The sequence below is a fragment of the Carassius gibelio genome, chromosome A3 (assembly GCF_023724105.1).
Source record: "Carassius gibelio isolate Cgi1373 ecotype wild population from Czech Republic chromosome A3, carGib1.2-hapl.c, whole genome shotgun sequence".
In the NCBI taxonomy this organism is placed as follows: domain Eukaryota; kingdom Metazoa; phylum Chordata; class Actinopteri; order Cypriniformes; family Cyprinidae; genus Carassius; species Carassius gibelio.
In genome coordinates, this window is record NC_068373.1 from 24418274 (window position 1) to 24433881 (window position 15608).

At 45.1% G+C, this 15608-nt stretch overlaps 1 protein-coding gene across 1 annotated transcript in view; it reads left to right on the forward strand.

Annotated features, from left to right (window-relative positions):
* The window catches only part of LOC127952945 (neurogenic locus notch homolog protein 2), a 31168-nt gene that overhangs the window by 11665 nt on the left and 3895 nt on the right, over window positions 1-15608 (forward strand). The window contains exons 3-32 of the mRNA XM_052551879.1: window positions 2184-2326; window positions 2414-2749; window positions 3339-3461; window positions 3541-3774; window positions 3854-4009; window positions 4129-4314; window positions 5288-5401; window positions 6595-6708; window positions 7992-8225; window positions 8306-8416; window positions 8529-8721; window positions 8812-8957; window positions 9194-9427; window positions 9516-9668; window positions 9781-10009; window positions 10092-10293; window positions 10446-10602; window positions 10700-10884; window positions 10993-11125; window positions 11667-11921; window positions 12014-12126; window positions 12245-12762; window positions 12846-13172; window positions 13447-13595; window positions 13697-13937; window positions 14044-14134; window positions 14213-14381; window positions 14855-15159; window positions 15258-15405; window positions 15488-15585. Coding sequence (XP_052407839.1) covers window positions 2184-2326; window positions 2414-2749; window positions 3339-3461; window positions 3541-3774; window positions 3854-4009; window positions 4129-4314; window positions 5288-5401; window positions 6595-6708; window positions 7992-8225; window positions 8306-8416; window positions 8529-8721; window positions 8812-8957; window positions 9194-9427; window positions 9516-9668; window positions 9781-10009; window positions 10092-10293; window positions 10446-10602; window positions 10700-10884; window positions 10993-11125; window positions 11667-11921; window positions 12014-12126; window positions 12245-12762; window positions 12846-13172; window positions 13447-13595; window positions 13697-13937; window positions 14044-14134; window positions 14213-14381; window positions 14855-15159; window positions 15258-15405; window positions 15488-15585 — 5797 coding nt within the window. The remainder of the gene's footprint in view (window positions 1-2183; window positions 2327-2413; window positions 2750-3338; window positions 3462-3540; window positions 3775-3853; window positions 4010-4128; window positions 4315-5287; window positions 5402-6594; window positions 6709-7991; window positions 8226-8305; window positions 8417-8528; window positions 8722-8811; window positions 8958-9193; window positions 9428-9515; window positions 9669-9780; window positions 10010-10091; window positions 10294-10445; window positions 10603-10699; window positions 10885-10992; window positions 11126-11666; window positions 11922-12013; window positions 12127-12244; window positions 12763-12845; window positions 13173-13446; window positions 13596-13696; window positions 13938-14043; window positions 14135-14212; window positions 14382-14854; window positions 15160-15257; window positions 15406-15487; window positions 15586-15608) is intronic.

A 15608-nucleotide genomic window follows, 5' to 3' on the forward strand; every position in this document is an offset into this window, starting at 1 on the left:
GTATCAGACTGCATGCTAGTTGAACCTTGATGCGGGTCTCCTCCCCGTCTCCTCAAAACTCTTTGTGCTGCAACTACTAGTTTCATTTTTTTTTCATGACCCCCGAGATTCCAGACATAGTTAATTTGCCTCTAAATAAACCCAGCCAAGCCATGACAAATAGCCAAGGGGATGAAGGGTAGGGGGTGATTGGTGGGGTGTCAGGCTTGCTCGGTCGTCTGTGAGGTTGCCACAGCAACAGGGATCTGGGATTCAGAAAGAGTGTGAGTGTTTTCAGAGCAGGAGACGAGGGATTACAGGAAATATGACATGACATGACTCTCCGTACCGGACTCTTCCCCCATCCCACCCTCTAAAAGACATTCTCTCCCTAACAGACGCCCCCGACCTGCCCCCCACTACACTGCCTGACATTATCATCACAATCAGACTGCTAACCTCTGACATTTGACCTCCCAGCATGTAAAGGGGTTCATAGGGGAAAGCAGTGTTCCACGTTGGTGGCTTCAGGAGATGGTATTCATGAAGAATCTTTTCTAATCACTGCTATGTTTCTTCCTTGGTTTCAAGGAAAAAGTTTAGAAAAGTTATGAAGTTATGAAATCTCATGTAGCTGGCTTTATAAAAAGAGTAATAACAGAATTGATTAATTATGATCTTGATACCAGCCTTCAGTTTGGTCCAGTAGGCCTCTTTGGCTTCAAATTCTCACACTTTCACACTACCATTCAGGTCCGGAAAATACAAATAAGAATTTTATAATTAACATAACAGTTTGTTTTCAGTATCTGACATTAATCTCTTTAATCATAAGACTTGGGCTTCTCAAAGCCAGCATATTAAGATCGTAAGCTTAAGCTTGGCTCTCTTATATATGTTTTTGGCTACAGTTCCAGAATAGTATAACACTCCCGTATGAAGCATTTCTGTAGGTGTGTCCTCCAAACAGATAACTGTGGCATTATCCTCCTCTGTTGTCTTGCTGGATAGAAAAACAGTTGTCAAGACAGTTTAAAGTATCTCTTGTTTTAATGAAACGATCGAATGAATGGATCTTATAGATCCTTAAAGGCTAGCAGGCTCTCACTGTGGTGAAGCAGAGGTCTAAAATGGCACCCCCTATAGGCCAAGTCCTTATTTGAAGCCTTCTCTGAGGTCAGAGAGAAACTGCTTCAAATAAGTGTTGGGGAGGAGACGCCAGCCACAAAAGAGGCAAAACAACAAAGGGACAAATAGCTCAGTGTAAAAAAGTGGTCATCCTGTAACAGAAAGAGGAGGAAAAGCCATTGTTGTCTCTGCCCAGGGGCTGTTTTACAGTGAAAAGGGAGATAGGACCTAAGGGGGGTCACAGAGAGAACAGACCTTCCCAGTGCTTGTCATCAGCTTCAAACGGTGTTTTTGATGTGGGACTCCATCCTGTGGCGGGGCTCCCTGTGTGGGTGTAGGGTTACCTAACACACACTGGCTTCTCAAGCCTAGCTTACCAAAGGCCCCAGAACCCATGAGAGAGACTGCCTTTATTACGAAAAAGTTGTTTATTTTATCGTACCTGTTCAGTTTCAGGTCCCACTCAATTGTCCATCAAGATAACCGTCCTGTACTGAAAAGAATAGAATTGGAGAAAAAAGAACTGTTATTCAACTGCCACAAAGTGGCTAGACCACCATCTCATACCTATGGTTTGTTGTCTTCTGTCTTTTGAGAGGTCTCCATTGTGAAGTTAACACATTGAACATTGTATACAGTTTGCAAGGTCTCATGGGTGAACACAGGCAATTCACAACCGTGTTTTACTATTGAATGCCGTGGAGAGATTGGAAAATCAGTAATAATCCTGGAATGCAAACTGGCATGGAGAGAAGCATGCTTTCCGGATTGAAACACCACAGAATGTGGAAAGGAATGTGTGCTCTGCTGTTTTAGTTAAGGCAGACATGAATGCAACATCTGGTGTATCGCACAAAATTGAGTAATAGTCCATGTTTGCATCTGTGTGTGCGTGTTTGTGTGTGTGTTTTTACCTGCTCACTAACTTTGTATTATAATAAGATATTTTATATTTAATGGTAAAATGTTCTGCGCATGAGATGGGTAAGATACTTGTCCTGGGCTGGTGATAAAATTTTCTGATATCCCACTAAACTGCTTCTGTATTCATGTTTTAAATTTGTGCTCCTCGACAGATGCCGGCCTGGTTATATTGGTTTTCTCTGTCAGCATCTAGACCCCTGTCATCGCTCGCCTTGTCTAAATGGAGCAGCTTGCAAGAGCCAGTTAGCCAACGGAACCCCACAGTACACCTGTGTGTGCCAGCGGGGGTTTAGAGGTAAGGCTTAGGTTGTCTTCATGTTGTCATGATACAGTTTGTGGAAAATATAGGTCTCTTTGTGAATGATGCTTCTTGTGTTTGCAGGTCAGGATTGTTCCCTGATTGATGCATGTGCCACAAATCCCTGCGCCAACGGTGCCCGTTGCACCAATTGGAATAATAACTACAACTGCTCATGCCCGCCTGGGTATCAGGGCAAGAACTGTCGCAATGATATTGATGAATGCCGCAAACCTGGAAAGTGCCTTAACGGTGGCATCTGCATGAACACACATGGCTCATTCCGCTGTGATTGCCGTGCTGGGTACAGCGGGCGCACATGCGAGATACCCACCCAGCCCTGCGCCCCCTCACAATGTGTCAATGGGGGCACCTGCCATCAGACCAGTGACCAAACCTACGAGTGTGCTTGCTTGCCAGGTACAAACAGACAAAAACCATGCACGCATTCATGTAGAGACACACCCATTCTCATATTCCCATACTCATTCTCATCCCTCGGATTCGGGGTTTCCCAAATCGTACGTGATACCTCATGCTTTGCTATTAATAGTGAGAGAAGGATACACAGGAGAGTGAGTGAGATAGACAGTCAAAGCGTGGAAGAGAGAAAGCGAGTGGGCTGCTGTGGCAGGAATTTACTTTATGGCCTTTCTGATCCCCTCTGGGGAGCAAGCAGGAAATGTCTCTTGCCAAAGAGGAAGTCATTGAAACCATGAGAGATTATAAAACAAGCAAACATAGCAGGGAGTATGGCCCTCTGGAGCAGAGCTCTGTCAGGTCCTGGCTTTGTCGCTGTGGGAACTGCCGTGAGAATATGTAAACACTCAACACCCACTGAACCTTTTTACTGCTCACTTTACTTCTGTAAATCATTTTTTTTATAGCTGTGGAGCAGGATTAAGTGAAAGTTATTAGGTGTGTTTGGGAAGTGAGGAATAGATCAGACTATTACCGCCACAGTTACCTCCCTGTTTCCTGTGTCATGCCATTTAATTTCTCTGCCTAGGCTTCAAGGGACACAATTGTGAGGAGAACGTGGATGACTGCCCTGGAAACAAATGCATGAATGGTGGGATCTGTGTAGATGGCGTCAACACGTACAATTGTCAGTGTCTGCCGGAGTGGACAGGTAAACAATCGCTTTTTTTCTTTGTGTACTTTTGATTTTTCCAATTATAATAGCTCAACATTTGTTTTTCTTTTTTTAGGCCAGTATTGTGCTGAAGATGTCAACGAGTGTCTCATGCAGCCCAATGCTTGTCACAATGGCGGTACGTGCTTTAACACCATTGGAGGACACACCTGTGTATGTGTCAATGGCTGGACTGGGGACGACTGCAGTGAGAACATTGACGACTGTGCGACGGCTGTCTGCTTCAATGGGGCCACATGTCATGACCGTGTGGCCTCCTTTTTCTGCGAGTGCCCGGTGGGCAAAACTGGTACGGCTATCTTCATGATCACTCCTTATTTGTAGGTTTTATCCATAGTCCAATTAGTCACATTCTGCTGTTCTTCCAGGTCTGCTCTGTCATCTGGATGATGCCTGTGTCAGTAACCCCTGTAATGAGGGGGCAGTGTGCGACACTAACCCTCTGAACGGCCGGGCCATTTGCACCTGCCCTGCTGGCTTTGTTGGTGGAGCCTGCAACCAAGACATGGATGAATGTTCCATTGGTAAATTTACTGCATTGTGAATGCCTCCCTCTTGTTAATTCTTTCTGTCTCTTCCTCCTTTTTGTCTCTGTCAGTATAGAGCAAGTACTAACTGACTCTCCTTCTCTCTCTTGTGCCAGGTGCCAACCCCTGTGAGCATTTTGGGAAGTGTGTAAACACAGAGGGCTCATTTCAGTGCCAGTGTGGACGGGGTTATACTGGCCCTCGCTGTGAGATTGATATCAACGAGTGCCTGTCCATGCCCTGCCAGAACGACGCCACCTGCCTGGACCGTATCGGCGAGTTCACATGCATCTGTATGCCTGGTACGTCAGTGAACTTGACCCTAACTTACACAGAAACACTAAATCTGCTTCTAATCATTGTAGACTTCCAGACTGTTCGACTATGTAGACTTACTTAAGAAAACATGCAAGGTCCAGAGGAGGATTTGTTATGTAATAATTGACCACATAGTGTTCATTTTGAGAAGGGTAATCAACTGAAATAGAAAAGTTAAGTCCACATGGGTAAGCGACAGAAACCACAGACCAATACTGGCTTTGTTTCTTCAGCACATGTTCAGTAAAAACTTGTACCCTGCACAACATGCATCTTTGTTTTGTTTTTTGGAGAACTATACAAATCTGCGCTGGGAGCGGGGTGTATTGGGCAATCTGGGAGAAAGGGGGAGGAGTGTGCAGTGAATTATAATGAGATCTTGAGTGGTGGGAATGGAGTGGAACAATGGGGCCCCTCTGTGCACCGTTCCTCGCCCTTCGCACATAGAGGGAGAGCAAACTTTTTCCCAGCACTCTCATCCCCTCCCCCCACTTCTGCTCATACCCCTTTCAATTCCACAGACACCTCTTCTTCCCCACCATCCTCATCATCGCCGACTTGGCCCTGGTTCACGTGGAGGGGCCAGTTCTTTCTGATTCCATGCTGTCGTCAGTGCACTGGCCCCGGCCCACACTCTGTTTCACCTGAATGGGGGGACACACAAGAGCAGCACTCTGCTGATTATAGAACATGCGTGTTCTCAATGGAGAGATGACCACAGGGCATCCTGTGGACAGTAGGGTGTGGGGCTTCTAGTCAAAGCAGGGGCCCCAGTTTGCATAGATGGGAGCAATTCTCCATTTCCTCTGAAACATGAACTTGTTGTAGGGTGCAGTGTGGCAGAACATCTCAGTGTGCTTCTGTGGGCCCCTGTGTTGTGAGAAACTGCAGTCTGAGATCTGTCTTCAACTCATCGAGGGTTAGAACGGTGTTTCACTCTGGTTGTCTCTCTAACAGGCTATATGGGGAAGTTCTGTGAGGTGGATGTCGACGAATGTGAGAGCAACCCCTGTGTAAATGATGGCATCTGCCGAGACATGGTCAATGGCTTCACCTGCACCTGTCAGCCAGGTAAGAAACTCATTTTCCCAGTATCACCAGATCAACAGTATGTGTCAAAATAATGCAAAACATTCATTTGTGGGGTTAATATACAATCTTGATTCATGTAATAGCAGGCTAAATCCAACTTCGCCCCCTAGCCTGATAGAGTTTTTGAGTAATTACTCATTAGAGTGAGGTCTTGAGCACTATGCAACTGCGTGCCCAAACAAAGACACTATTGTGGCCACTCTGCACAAGCACCCCTCCTCTTCCCAACTTGTCCACAGAGAAGGGATAGCAGTCTCACCCGTCTCCCTCTGCATAGAGGTGATGGGAGGGGGAACAGCAGCCCTGCTAATGAGATTCTTTTCCATGTCCGCAATTTACATCTGGGGCAGACAACCCTGCACCCCCCATTTAGCTATTGAGCCTTTAGCATTTGTGCAATGAAAGAGGGAGGGCTGCTGGCCTTGAAGAAAACAATTCTAGCATCTCCCCCTCTAACCTTCTGCCCTGGGCATCAACATAGATCCCATCATAACACTGTTAATCAACACAACAGCCTCTAAAGATGCAGAAATGAACATTTCTGTGGGGCCCCAGCCTTTTTTATGAACTTACTAGTACGTTTTCCCAGACAAGGGATATCAGTCAGTGTTTAAGGCCCAGTGCCTACACAACTGCTCATTTTCCAGATAATGTCATTTTAATCACCACAAAAATATGGCAAACTTGATTAATGTCTGCCAATATACATATAATAGGACAGTTTATATTTAGACATAGATCTAAAAAAATTATCCACATACACAGGATAACGCACAGATCAGCTCTAGAATATGACTGATAAAAACGTTTTCCAAATCTAGTCCAGATTGTGATTTTTGGATGGATTCAGAGAATGAAAAACCTGGGCATATTCTAAAACTCCAGTATTCACTTCAAATCAGATGTTTATTAACAGTCTGGAAGAGAATCAAAACACATTGTATGTTAATAATGATATACACACCACTAAGATCATAAATTCAAATGGAGATTCAGTGAACCTTCTTTGAAAACTCAATTCCACTTTAGATTCAAATAAGACAAGGAGCACATATCTCCAACTAGGCTGAGCTCTACTGCCCCCAAAGGAGAACCTAATGACCTGACCAGTGTGTGGAGCTCACCTCTACTGCCTCAGACTGACCTCTATCCCCTATGTTTGCCTGTCCCAGGGTTTACTGGCACCATGTGTCAGATTGACGTAGATGAGTGCGCCAGCACTCCCTGCCAGAATGGAGCCAAGTGCATTGACCGTCCCAACGGGTATGAATGCCGCTGCGCTGAAGGTAAGCTGCTAAATGAAGATGTGTGTCTGATTGTGTGTGCCTGCTGTGCAAGAGTTTTGTGGAGCCCTTTAGGGTTCAAAGTCAAATTCACCATCACTGACTAGATCCAAACACCTGAACGTAGTGATCTCAGGGTCAGATGCTTCTTGTTTCTATAATCGTACAGCTGACGAGAAGCCTCAAATCCCCCTCCTTTGCCCTGCAGACCCCAATGTCACAGGGTCACCAAGGCCAGCAGCTGCTGACGAGGGGGGTTATGCTCGGTCATCACCCTGACATCTGTTCATCTGTAACCCACAATGCATTCCCACACATCACCGTATGGCACATCCAAAGCTCCCAGCATTCACTTTCACATAGCTGTGCCTGCAGGAATGTCTATTTTCTGGTTTTAATTTATCCAGCAAATTAGCATGAACTTGTATGTGAATGTTTTGGGCTTAAGATACAGTACATACTGCATGTGTCACTAGGCTTTTAGAAAGCACGTACATGGAGTTTGTGTATTGTATGAAGCAGCCTGCTGTTTGATATTCTCCATGCTCCAGTTCCCCTCTGCTGAGCTGTCCCGTTAGCTGCGACGTAGGGTATTGTCCTGCTGCTCGAGGGGACAAAAGCAGGTCTGTGAGGCCTGTGAAGGGCTCTCTCTCTCTCTTTCTCTCTCATCACCACAGCCCAGCCCTGTCCTGCTCCTCACAAGGCCGCTGCCTTGACAGACTGTCGGCATGGAAACCACGGGAACAGAGACCCCAAACTGTAGCTTTCACAAGAGAGAGAAAGAAGGAAACGGAGGGAGCAGACAGAAAAGAGAAGAAAAAAAAACAGATTGAGACTAGGAAAAGAGGAGAGAAATTTTCAGACCAAAAAAGCATAGTGGGGGGGGGGGGTTGTCAAAGGGTTGGTTAAGAAGGATAAAGGGTACAATCGAAACCGAGGAAGTATTTACACCCCAGACAAAAACACAAATAAGGGGCACTGAATCACTCATGCAGACTTTGTGAGCTACAGTGGTCATGAGAAGACAGAAAGAATATAGATATAGAAGGAACGAGTACAATGCACTTTCGTCTGACCTAGCCTGTGCAGGAATGGGCCACAGAGGGGAAATTGTTCTTGACAGGCAAGAAACAGAAACACAGGAACCTGTGGAGCACTTGGAGACTTTATGCAAATCTGATACCTCTCGCTATACTTACTACCTCAGTCAGTCCTTGAGATGTCAGGTAAACAGAAAGTTCCATTCTCTTCTCATTCACTCCTACACATCTCCTCTTTGTCTTCAGGTTATGAGGGAAGGCTGTGCGAGAGCAACATCAATAACTGCAAGCCTGACCCGTGCCACCACGGCACTTGCGTAGATGGCATTGCCAGTTACACATGTAACTGTGAGCCGGGCTACACTGGCTACCGCTGCGAGAACCAGCTCAACGAGTGCCACAGCAACCCCTGCCAGAATAGTGGGAAGTGTGTGGACCTTGTCAACAAGTATATCTGCCAGTGTCAACATGGCACCTCAGGTGAGGGATGATGTATCAATAATTCAACTGCATTCGTTACATTAGGTTTCATATTAAAAAGGTTTTTGCTTCTCACACAGGCACCAACTGTGAAATCAACTTTGACGACTGCGCTAGCAACCCTTGTGACTATGGAATCTGCAAAGATGGCATAAACCGCTATGAATGTGTCTGCCAGCCTGGCTTTACCGGTGAGACAGGGCGAGATCCTCCCCTCTCTTTTCTTATACAAGTTAAGGGAAAGTTTGCAGATTCAGGGATATGCAGAAAAGAAAGCTCATTATAAATTTCTCTCCCTTTCAGGGCCTCAGTGTAAAGATGAGATTGACGAGTGCCAGTCTAATCCCTGTCGCAACGGAGGAACCTGTGTAGATGATGAGAACGGCTTCCACTGCCAGTGCCCTGAAGGTTTCCATGACCCGTTCTGTTATTCACAAGTGGACGAGTGTGCCAGCAGCCCATGTTTGCATGGGACCTGCAGAGACAATCCTAATGGGTACAGTTCCATAACAAGCTTCAAAACTAGCAGGAAGTAAATAAACGTGGACTTGCTTTGAGTGTGACTTCGTTTGAATTCCTCCTGCAGCTATCGATGTGACTGTGAGCATGGATGGGTGGGTAAGAACTGTGACCTAGACCGAAACGATTGTTTGCCAAGCCCCTGCCAGAATGCAGGCACCTGTTTCGACCAACTCAATGGTTTCACCTGCAAGTGTCGGCAAGGTTTTAGAGGTGAGATATATGTTACATTAGCACAGTATGCATACTACAATAACAACAACAAAAAGAGATTTTATTACACATTCCTCTACCGAAAAGAACAGACTGTCCTCTCATATTTAATTCAACCTCTAATGCTGAAAATAGTCTAATGTTTCCCTAAATCTCTGACATAACTCCCCCTACTGCATGTTTTTAAAAACTGCACTGCCAATAGCTGCATTCTGAAAGCTGTCTCCTATCCTCAGGTAACTTATGTCAGGTGAACATCAATGAGTGTGCCTCCAGCCCATGTCTAAATCAGGGCACCTGTGTTGATGGAGTCGCCAGTTTCACTTGTCTCTGTGAGCCACCTTATAGCGGACCCACCTGTGCAGATCTGCTCACACCTTGTACTCCAAACCCCTGTGCCAACCATGCTGCCTGTGTGCATACACCTGACTACCACGGCTATCAGTGTAACTGCCAACCCGGATGGCAGGGTGAGTCACTAAACGCATTCTGATTCAAGTCTATAAGAATTGAGTTTGCTAAAGTATGTCTAACTCTTAAGTGTCCTTCCCACCACAGGTCAGTTGTGTAACATTGACATAAATGAATGCACCTCTAACCCCTGTAAGAACCGCGGGGACTGTACAAATACGCCGGGTGGCTATGTGTGCTCCTGCCGTTCTGGTTACACTGGACCAAACTGTGAAACAGATATTAATGAATGCTCACCAAGTGAGTCAAACTCAATAGAAACCAGGTTTTTATTGCTGGTCTCACAAATGAAATGGTCCAACTTTTCTTCAGCACAGTTGCCACATTCTCATAGTGTTTTTGGTTTTGTCAGACCCCTGTCTGAATGGAGGATCCTGTACAGATGGAGTTAACTCATTCCGCTGCAGCTGTCTGCCAGGCTTCACAGGGGCAAGCTGTGCTACCGAGGTAAATGAGTGTCAGAGCGCCCCCTGCAAGAACGGAGGCGCTTGCACCGACTACGTCAACAGCTACACTTGCACTTGCAAACCTGGCTTCACGGGCCTTCTCTGTGAGACCAACATACCAGACTGCACTGAAAGGTGAGACCGTCAGTACCTTATAAAAGAAATACTGTAGCCAATAGTAGCGCAAAAAACAAATAACATCCCCTATTTGTTTTAGCTCCTGTTTTAATGGAGGCACCTGCACTGATGGGATCAACGGGTTCAAATGTACCTGCCGGTCAGGATTCACTGGAGAATACTGCCAGTACGAGTTGAACGAGTGTGACTCTCAGCCATGCCTTAACGGAGGAGTGTGTCAAGATGCCCTCGAGTCATATCGCTGCTCGTGTCCAAAAGGCTACACTGGCACTCGTTGCCAGGTATTAATTCCAGATTATGCGCTAACCTTAAAATGCTTGCAACTATTCTATAAATGGTATTGGAATAGACGAATAAAATAAACAACTTTAATCAGTGATACAATAGAATCATTCAAATAAATGATAGAATAAAATGTTTTTCGATCTTTTAGTATCCAGTTGATTGGTGCAGGCCTTCTAACCCATGCAAGAATGGTGGTCGCTGCAGACAGAAAGATGCCTCCTTCACATGTGAGTGTTTGGGAGGCTGGTCAGGTCGTTATTGTGACATCCCAGGAGTGTCTTGTGAAGTTGCAGCCAGACAGAGAGGTATATAATATTGCATGTAACTTTATTTTTCCAATACAGTTTAAATGTGATCTCCTCGTTGTAACCTGTCCACAATCTTTCTCCCTCTCTCACTCAGGACTCCAAACAGACGAGCTTTGCCACCATGCTGGACACTGTGTCAATACTGGCAACACACACTACTGCAAATGTCACGCAGATTATACAGGCAGTTACTGCGAGTCCCAGTTTGACCACTGTGAGGACAAACCTTGCCTCAATGGTGCCACCTGTAGGAGCTACATGGGAGGATTCACCTGCGATGTGAGTCATCTTACCACAGCTACAAATAGTATATCATTTGTATTAGTATAATGCCTAATTACATTACATCTATACAACTGTTTCTGAACTGGCATGCTTTTCCTCTAGTGCATGCCTGGTTATGAGGGGAACAACTGCGAGAGAGAGGTCAATGAGTGTCAGTCTCATCCGTGTCAGAATGGAGGAACCTGCATTGACCTGGTGGGACATTACATATGCTCTTGCCCTCCAGGCACACTAGGTGAGATAGATTTCAAAAATTACATTTAAATAATACACCTGAGCTGGAGTTAAATGCATTAAAGAATTAAAGTCTCAAGTGCAAAAATACAAATATATACAAAACTGTTCGAAACTTTGGGGTCAATAAAGTAAAAATAAAATAAAAAATCATAGTAAAGAAACCAGTAATGTTGTTACAATTTAAAATAAGCCTTTTCTGTTTTAGCACATTTTAAAATGTCATTTATTCCTGCGATGCAAAGCAAGCCAGTGTCACATGATCTTTCAGAAATCATTCTTATATGCTGATTTGATGCTCTATTAACATTTCTTATTATTATCAATCTTGAAAGCAGTTGTGCTGCATTCATTTTTTAGGATTCTATGAAGAATAGAACAAAAAGAGCATCATTTAAAATAACAAAATTTGTAACATTACTGTCATTTTGGTCAATTTAATGCATCCCTGCTGAAAGTATTTATTTGCTTCAAGAAAAAAATCTTACTGACCCCTAATCTGGAATAAGGTCAATGTAATGTTTTTATCATGACCTTTTTAGGGGTCCTCTGTGAGATAAATGAGGATGACTGTGCAACTCCCTCATGGCCTCGGGGCATGCCCAAGTGTCAAAACAATGGCACCTGTGTGGACAGGGTTGGAGGGTACAGGTGTAACTGCCCTCCCGGCTTCACTGGAGAACGCTGTGAGGGAGACATCAACGAGTGCCTTTCGAACCCCTGCAAAACCTCCAACAGCTTGGATTGCATACAGTTGCCAAATGATTACCAGTGCATGTGCAAACCCGGATTCACAGGTGAGAGATGTCTGAAAACTGAAAATGTGTCTGTGATTTACATAAACGACACTGTAATGTGTCTCTAAATACTCACTTCATTGTGTCTTCAGGACGAGGGTGTCAGAATAGATTTAGTGTGTGCGAATCTCAGCCCTGTAAGAACGAAGGAGTATGCTCCTTGTCCAGCAGCTCGCCACTGGAATACACTTGCACCTGTCAGCTTGTGAGTATACAAGCCTAATATGATATAAACTATAGCATTATGATCTTCTTGTTTCCATCTTTACTGTACTGTTAAACTTCAAAAGCAACTACTTAACTCCTCCTTGTCTCTTTCTCAGGGGTACGCAGGTGCTAACTGTGAGAGGAGCATGAACTGCAAAGAGCTGCCTTGCTACAATGGTGGGAGCTGTAGTGATACCTCACGAGGTGCACGTTGCACCTGCATTCAGGGCTTTGGCGGGCCACAGTGTCAGCACCGCAGCAACGAGGGCTGCTCTTCCAAACCTTGCAGCAATGGAGGCTTGTGTACAGAGGAGACCAGCTTCCCTTTTTTCCACTGCCAGTGCATCAGTGGCTGGAAGGGGATCCGATGTGAACAGGAAACAAGGGCTTTGCCCCATTGCCCTATTGCTGAATGTCATGGCAAGGCCAATGACGGTGTGTGTGATAAAGAATGTAATTCGCTTGCCTGCCGCTGGGATGGAGGTGACTGCTCTCTGGCTACAAACCCCTGGGCATACTGCACAGACCCTCGCTGCTTGTGGCTCTTCAACAACAGTCAGTGTGATGAGTTCTGCAAAAATGCAGAGTGCCTTTATGATAACTTCGACTGTAAGAACAAAGAGAAAGTCTGCAAGTAAGTCTTGTACTAAGCTTTAATCATGCTTCATAGGACTGTGTATGATGGCCTTTCTCTAACACATTCTCTTTTTGGCTCAGCCCTATCTATGAGACATACTGTACTGACCATTACGCAGATGGGCGCTGCGATCAAGGCTGCAATAATGAAGAGTGTGGCTGGGATGGACTGGATTGTGCAGAGAAGATTCCGGAAGACCTTGCAGAAGGCGTGCTGGTTATTGTGGTTCTGCTGCCTCCAGAGGAGCTGCTAAGGACACAAACTGCTTTCCTGCAGAAACTAAGTGCAATCCTGCACACCACACTGCGTTTCCGTTTAGATGCGAATGGAGAAACAATGATCAAACCCTATACAGGCCGTGAGCCACGCATTAAACGAGAGCTTCAACCTCAGCAGGAGGTCATTGGGTAAGTTGGGTTTACTGAAGTAATCAGTGCAGTTTCATTTACATTTATACCTTTGTACAGCTAAATTTTGCATTCCTCGTGAGCATTTCGCACAGTTTCTTGAACATGGAACACTGACCAATATAAAGCAGCTTAGTTTGGAAGTAACCTCTCAGTAAGGGGTGCTTCATGCATTGCTACAAAATTTACAATACCAAACATTTGCCAGCAAAATATAACCAAAATGTTACAATTGTGAATGTGCCTTAATAAAAAATCTTTGGCTCCTCTGCAGGTCCATTGTATACTTGGAAATAGACAACAGGCTCTGCTCACAGGCTTCAGATGACTGCTTCCGCAGTGCTAATAGTGCTGCTGAATACCTGGGTGCTTTGTCTTCTCAGGAGATGTTAAATTTCCCATACCACCTGAAGGAAGTGCACGGTAAGTTTTCACACTTACACAGACTTAATTCCTTTCTTACATCCCATTAGGTCCCATTGGTACAGCTGGATTTTATAATCGTACTAATCATGCTCTTTCAGGTGTAATAATAAGTGATCCTGTGGATACTGGGGGTCCTGGGGATCCTGACTGGGTCAAGCTACTATTAGTAGGAGTAGCTTCTCTCTTCTTGTTGGTAATCTTGATGGTGGGCATGTTGATTGCCCGTCGCAAACGTGAACACAGCACACTCTGGTTCCCTGAGGGCTTCTTCCTCAAGAAGGAAACAAGCAGTAACAAGAACCGCAGAGAACCTGTGGGGCAAGATTCCCTGGGCATGAAGTAAGTGTTTCATGCATTATCAGTTCTTTATATATAACTACTATCAGTATAGTTCATCAAAATATCCCTTTCAAAGGGACTAATTAGCGTTCATGACTCTTTGCAGACACATGCCAAAGACAGCGAAAGAGTCTCTACTGGCAGATCACAGTGACCAGTGGATAGACACAGACTGCCCAGAGGCAAAACGGTTTAAGGTGAGTGACCATTTATCATTTATCTTACGATGTATTTGTCAGTTGTATATCTTACTAATGTTGGCTGTTTTTGTACAGGTGGAAGAGCCCAGTATTCTGTCTGATGGTGAGGACGCAGTTGACAGCAGACAATGGACACAGCACCACTTGGCAGCGGCAGATATCCGTATGCCTCCTTCCATGGCTCTCACTCCTCCACAGGGAGAGTTTGACAGTGATTGCATGGATGTCAATGTCCGAGGCCCTGGTATGATATTTTTGGCTTTTTACCCTTAGGGTACATTCACACTTGTAGTTCGGTTTTCTTGATTCGTTTGGTCCAGACGAAAAAAAGAAAACTATACATTTGGTCCTGATCCACTTAGCATTCACATTGGCATTTTTGACAGCGAACCTAAAGGCATAGTGATATGTTCACAACCTGTTTGCCCCTTATTGGTTATTTAATTTGAACCACACCTGAGTTCGTTTGGAAGTGTCTCGGTTCGCTTGTTTGTTATACACCAGGGTTCGGATGGAAGTGTTCACACTTACTCAAATGAACTGCACTAACAGATCAATCACACCAGAGTTCATTGCAAAACATGACAAGTGTGAACACACCCGTACTCCTTGGTTAGGCCCAGTTGTCCCGCCTTATCAGTTGCCTTGCATAGATAAAGTTTAGATACAATAATAGCATATGTATTCAAAACATTTACAAACTATTATTTTACTTAGATGGCTTCACACCCCTGATGCTGGCATCCTTCTGTGGAGGTGGGCTGGAGCCAGAGGTGACCGAAGATGATGATTCAGAAGAATCCTCCGCCAACATCATATCCGACCTTATTTACCAGGGAGCATCGCTTGCAGCTCAAACCGACCGCACTGGAGAGACTGCTCTGCATCTGGCTGCACGTTATGCCCGAGCTGACGCAGCTAAACGGCTCCTGGATGCTGGGGCTGATGCAAACGCACAGGATAACACAGGCCGCACACCTTTGCATGCAGCTGTAGCAGCTGATGCCCAAGGGGTATTCCAGGTAAAGTCACCTAAAACCAAATGCTGTATAAAGTATAAGCAGATATGGACTATTGAAACAATGTCAGTGTTATGTATCCCATGTTCCTGCTTCTGCAGATTCTGATCAGGAACCGTGCCACAGACCTGGATGCACGCATGTATGATGGCTCCACTGCTCTGATCCTTGCAGCCCGTCTGGCAGTAGAAGGCATGGTGGAAGAGTTGATCACCTGTCATGCTGATGTCAACGCTGTTGATGAAATCGGTAAATGCAAAAGAAAAGAAAAAGTTCCTGCTCCTGATGTGAGGTTGCTTTGTTTCTGATGGTTCCATTTGCTCTACAACAGGAAAGTCAGCTTTGCACTGGGCAGCAGCAGTCAACAATGTTGAAGCTACAATTGCCTTGTTGAAGAACGGTGCCAATAAAGATATGCAGGACCTCAAGGTATGCAATTTTTCCCTTTAATA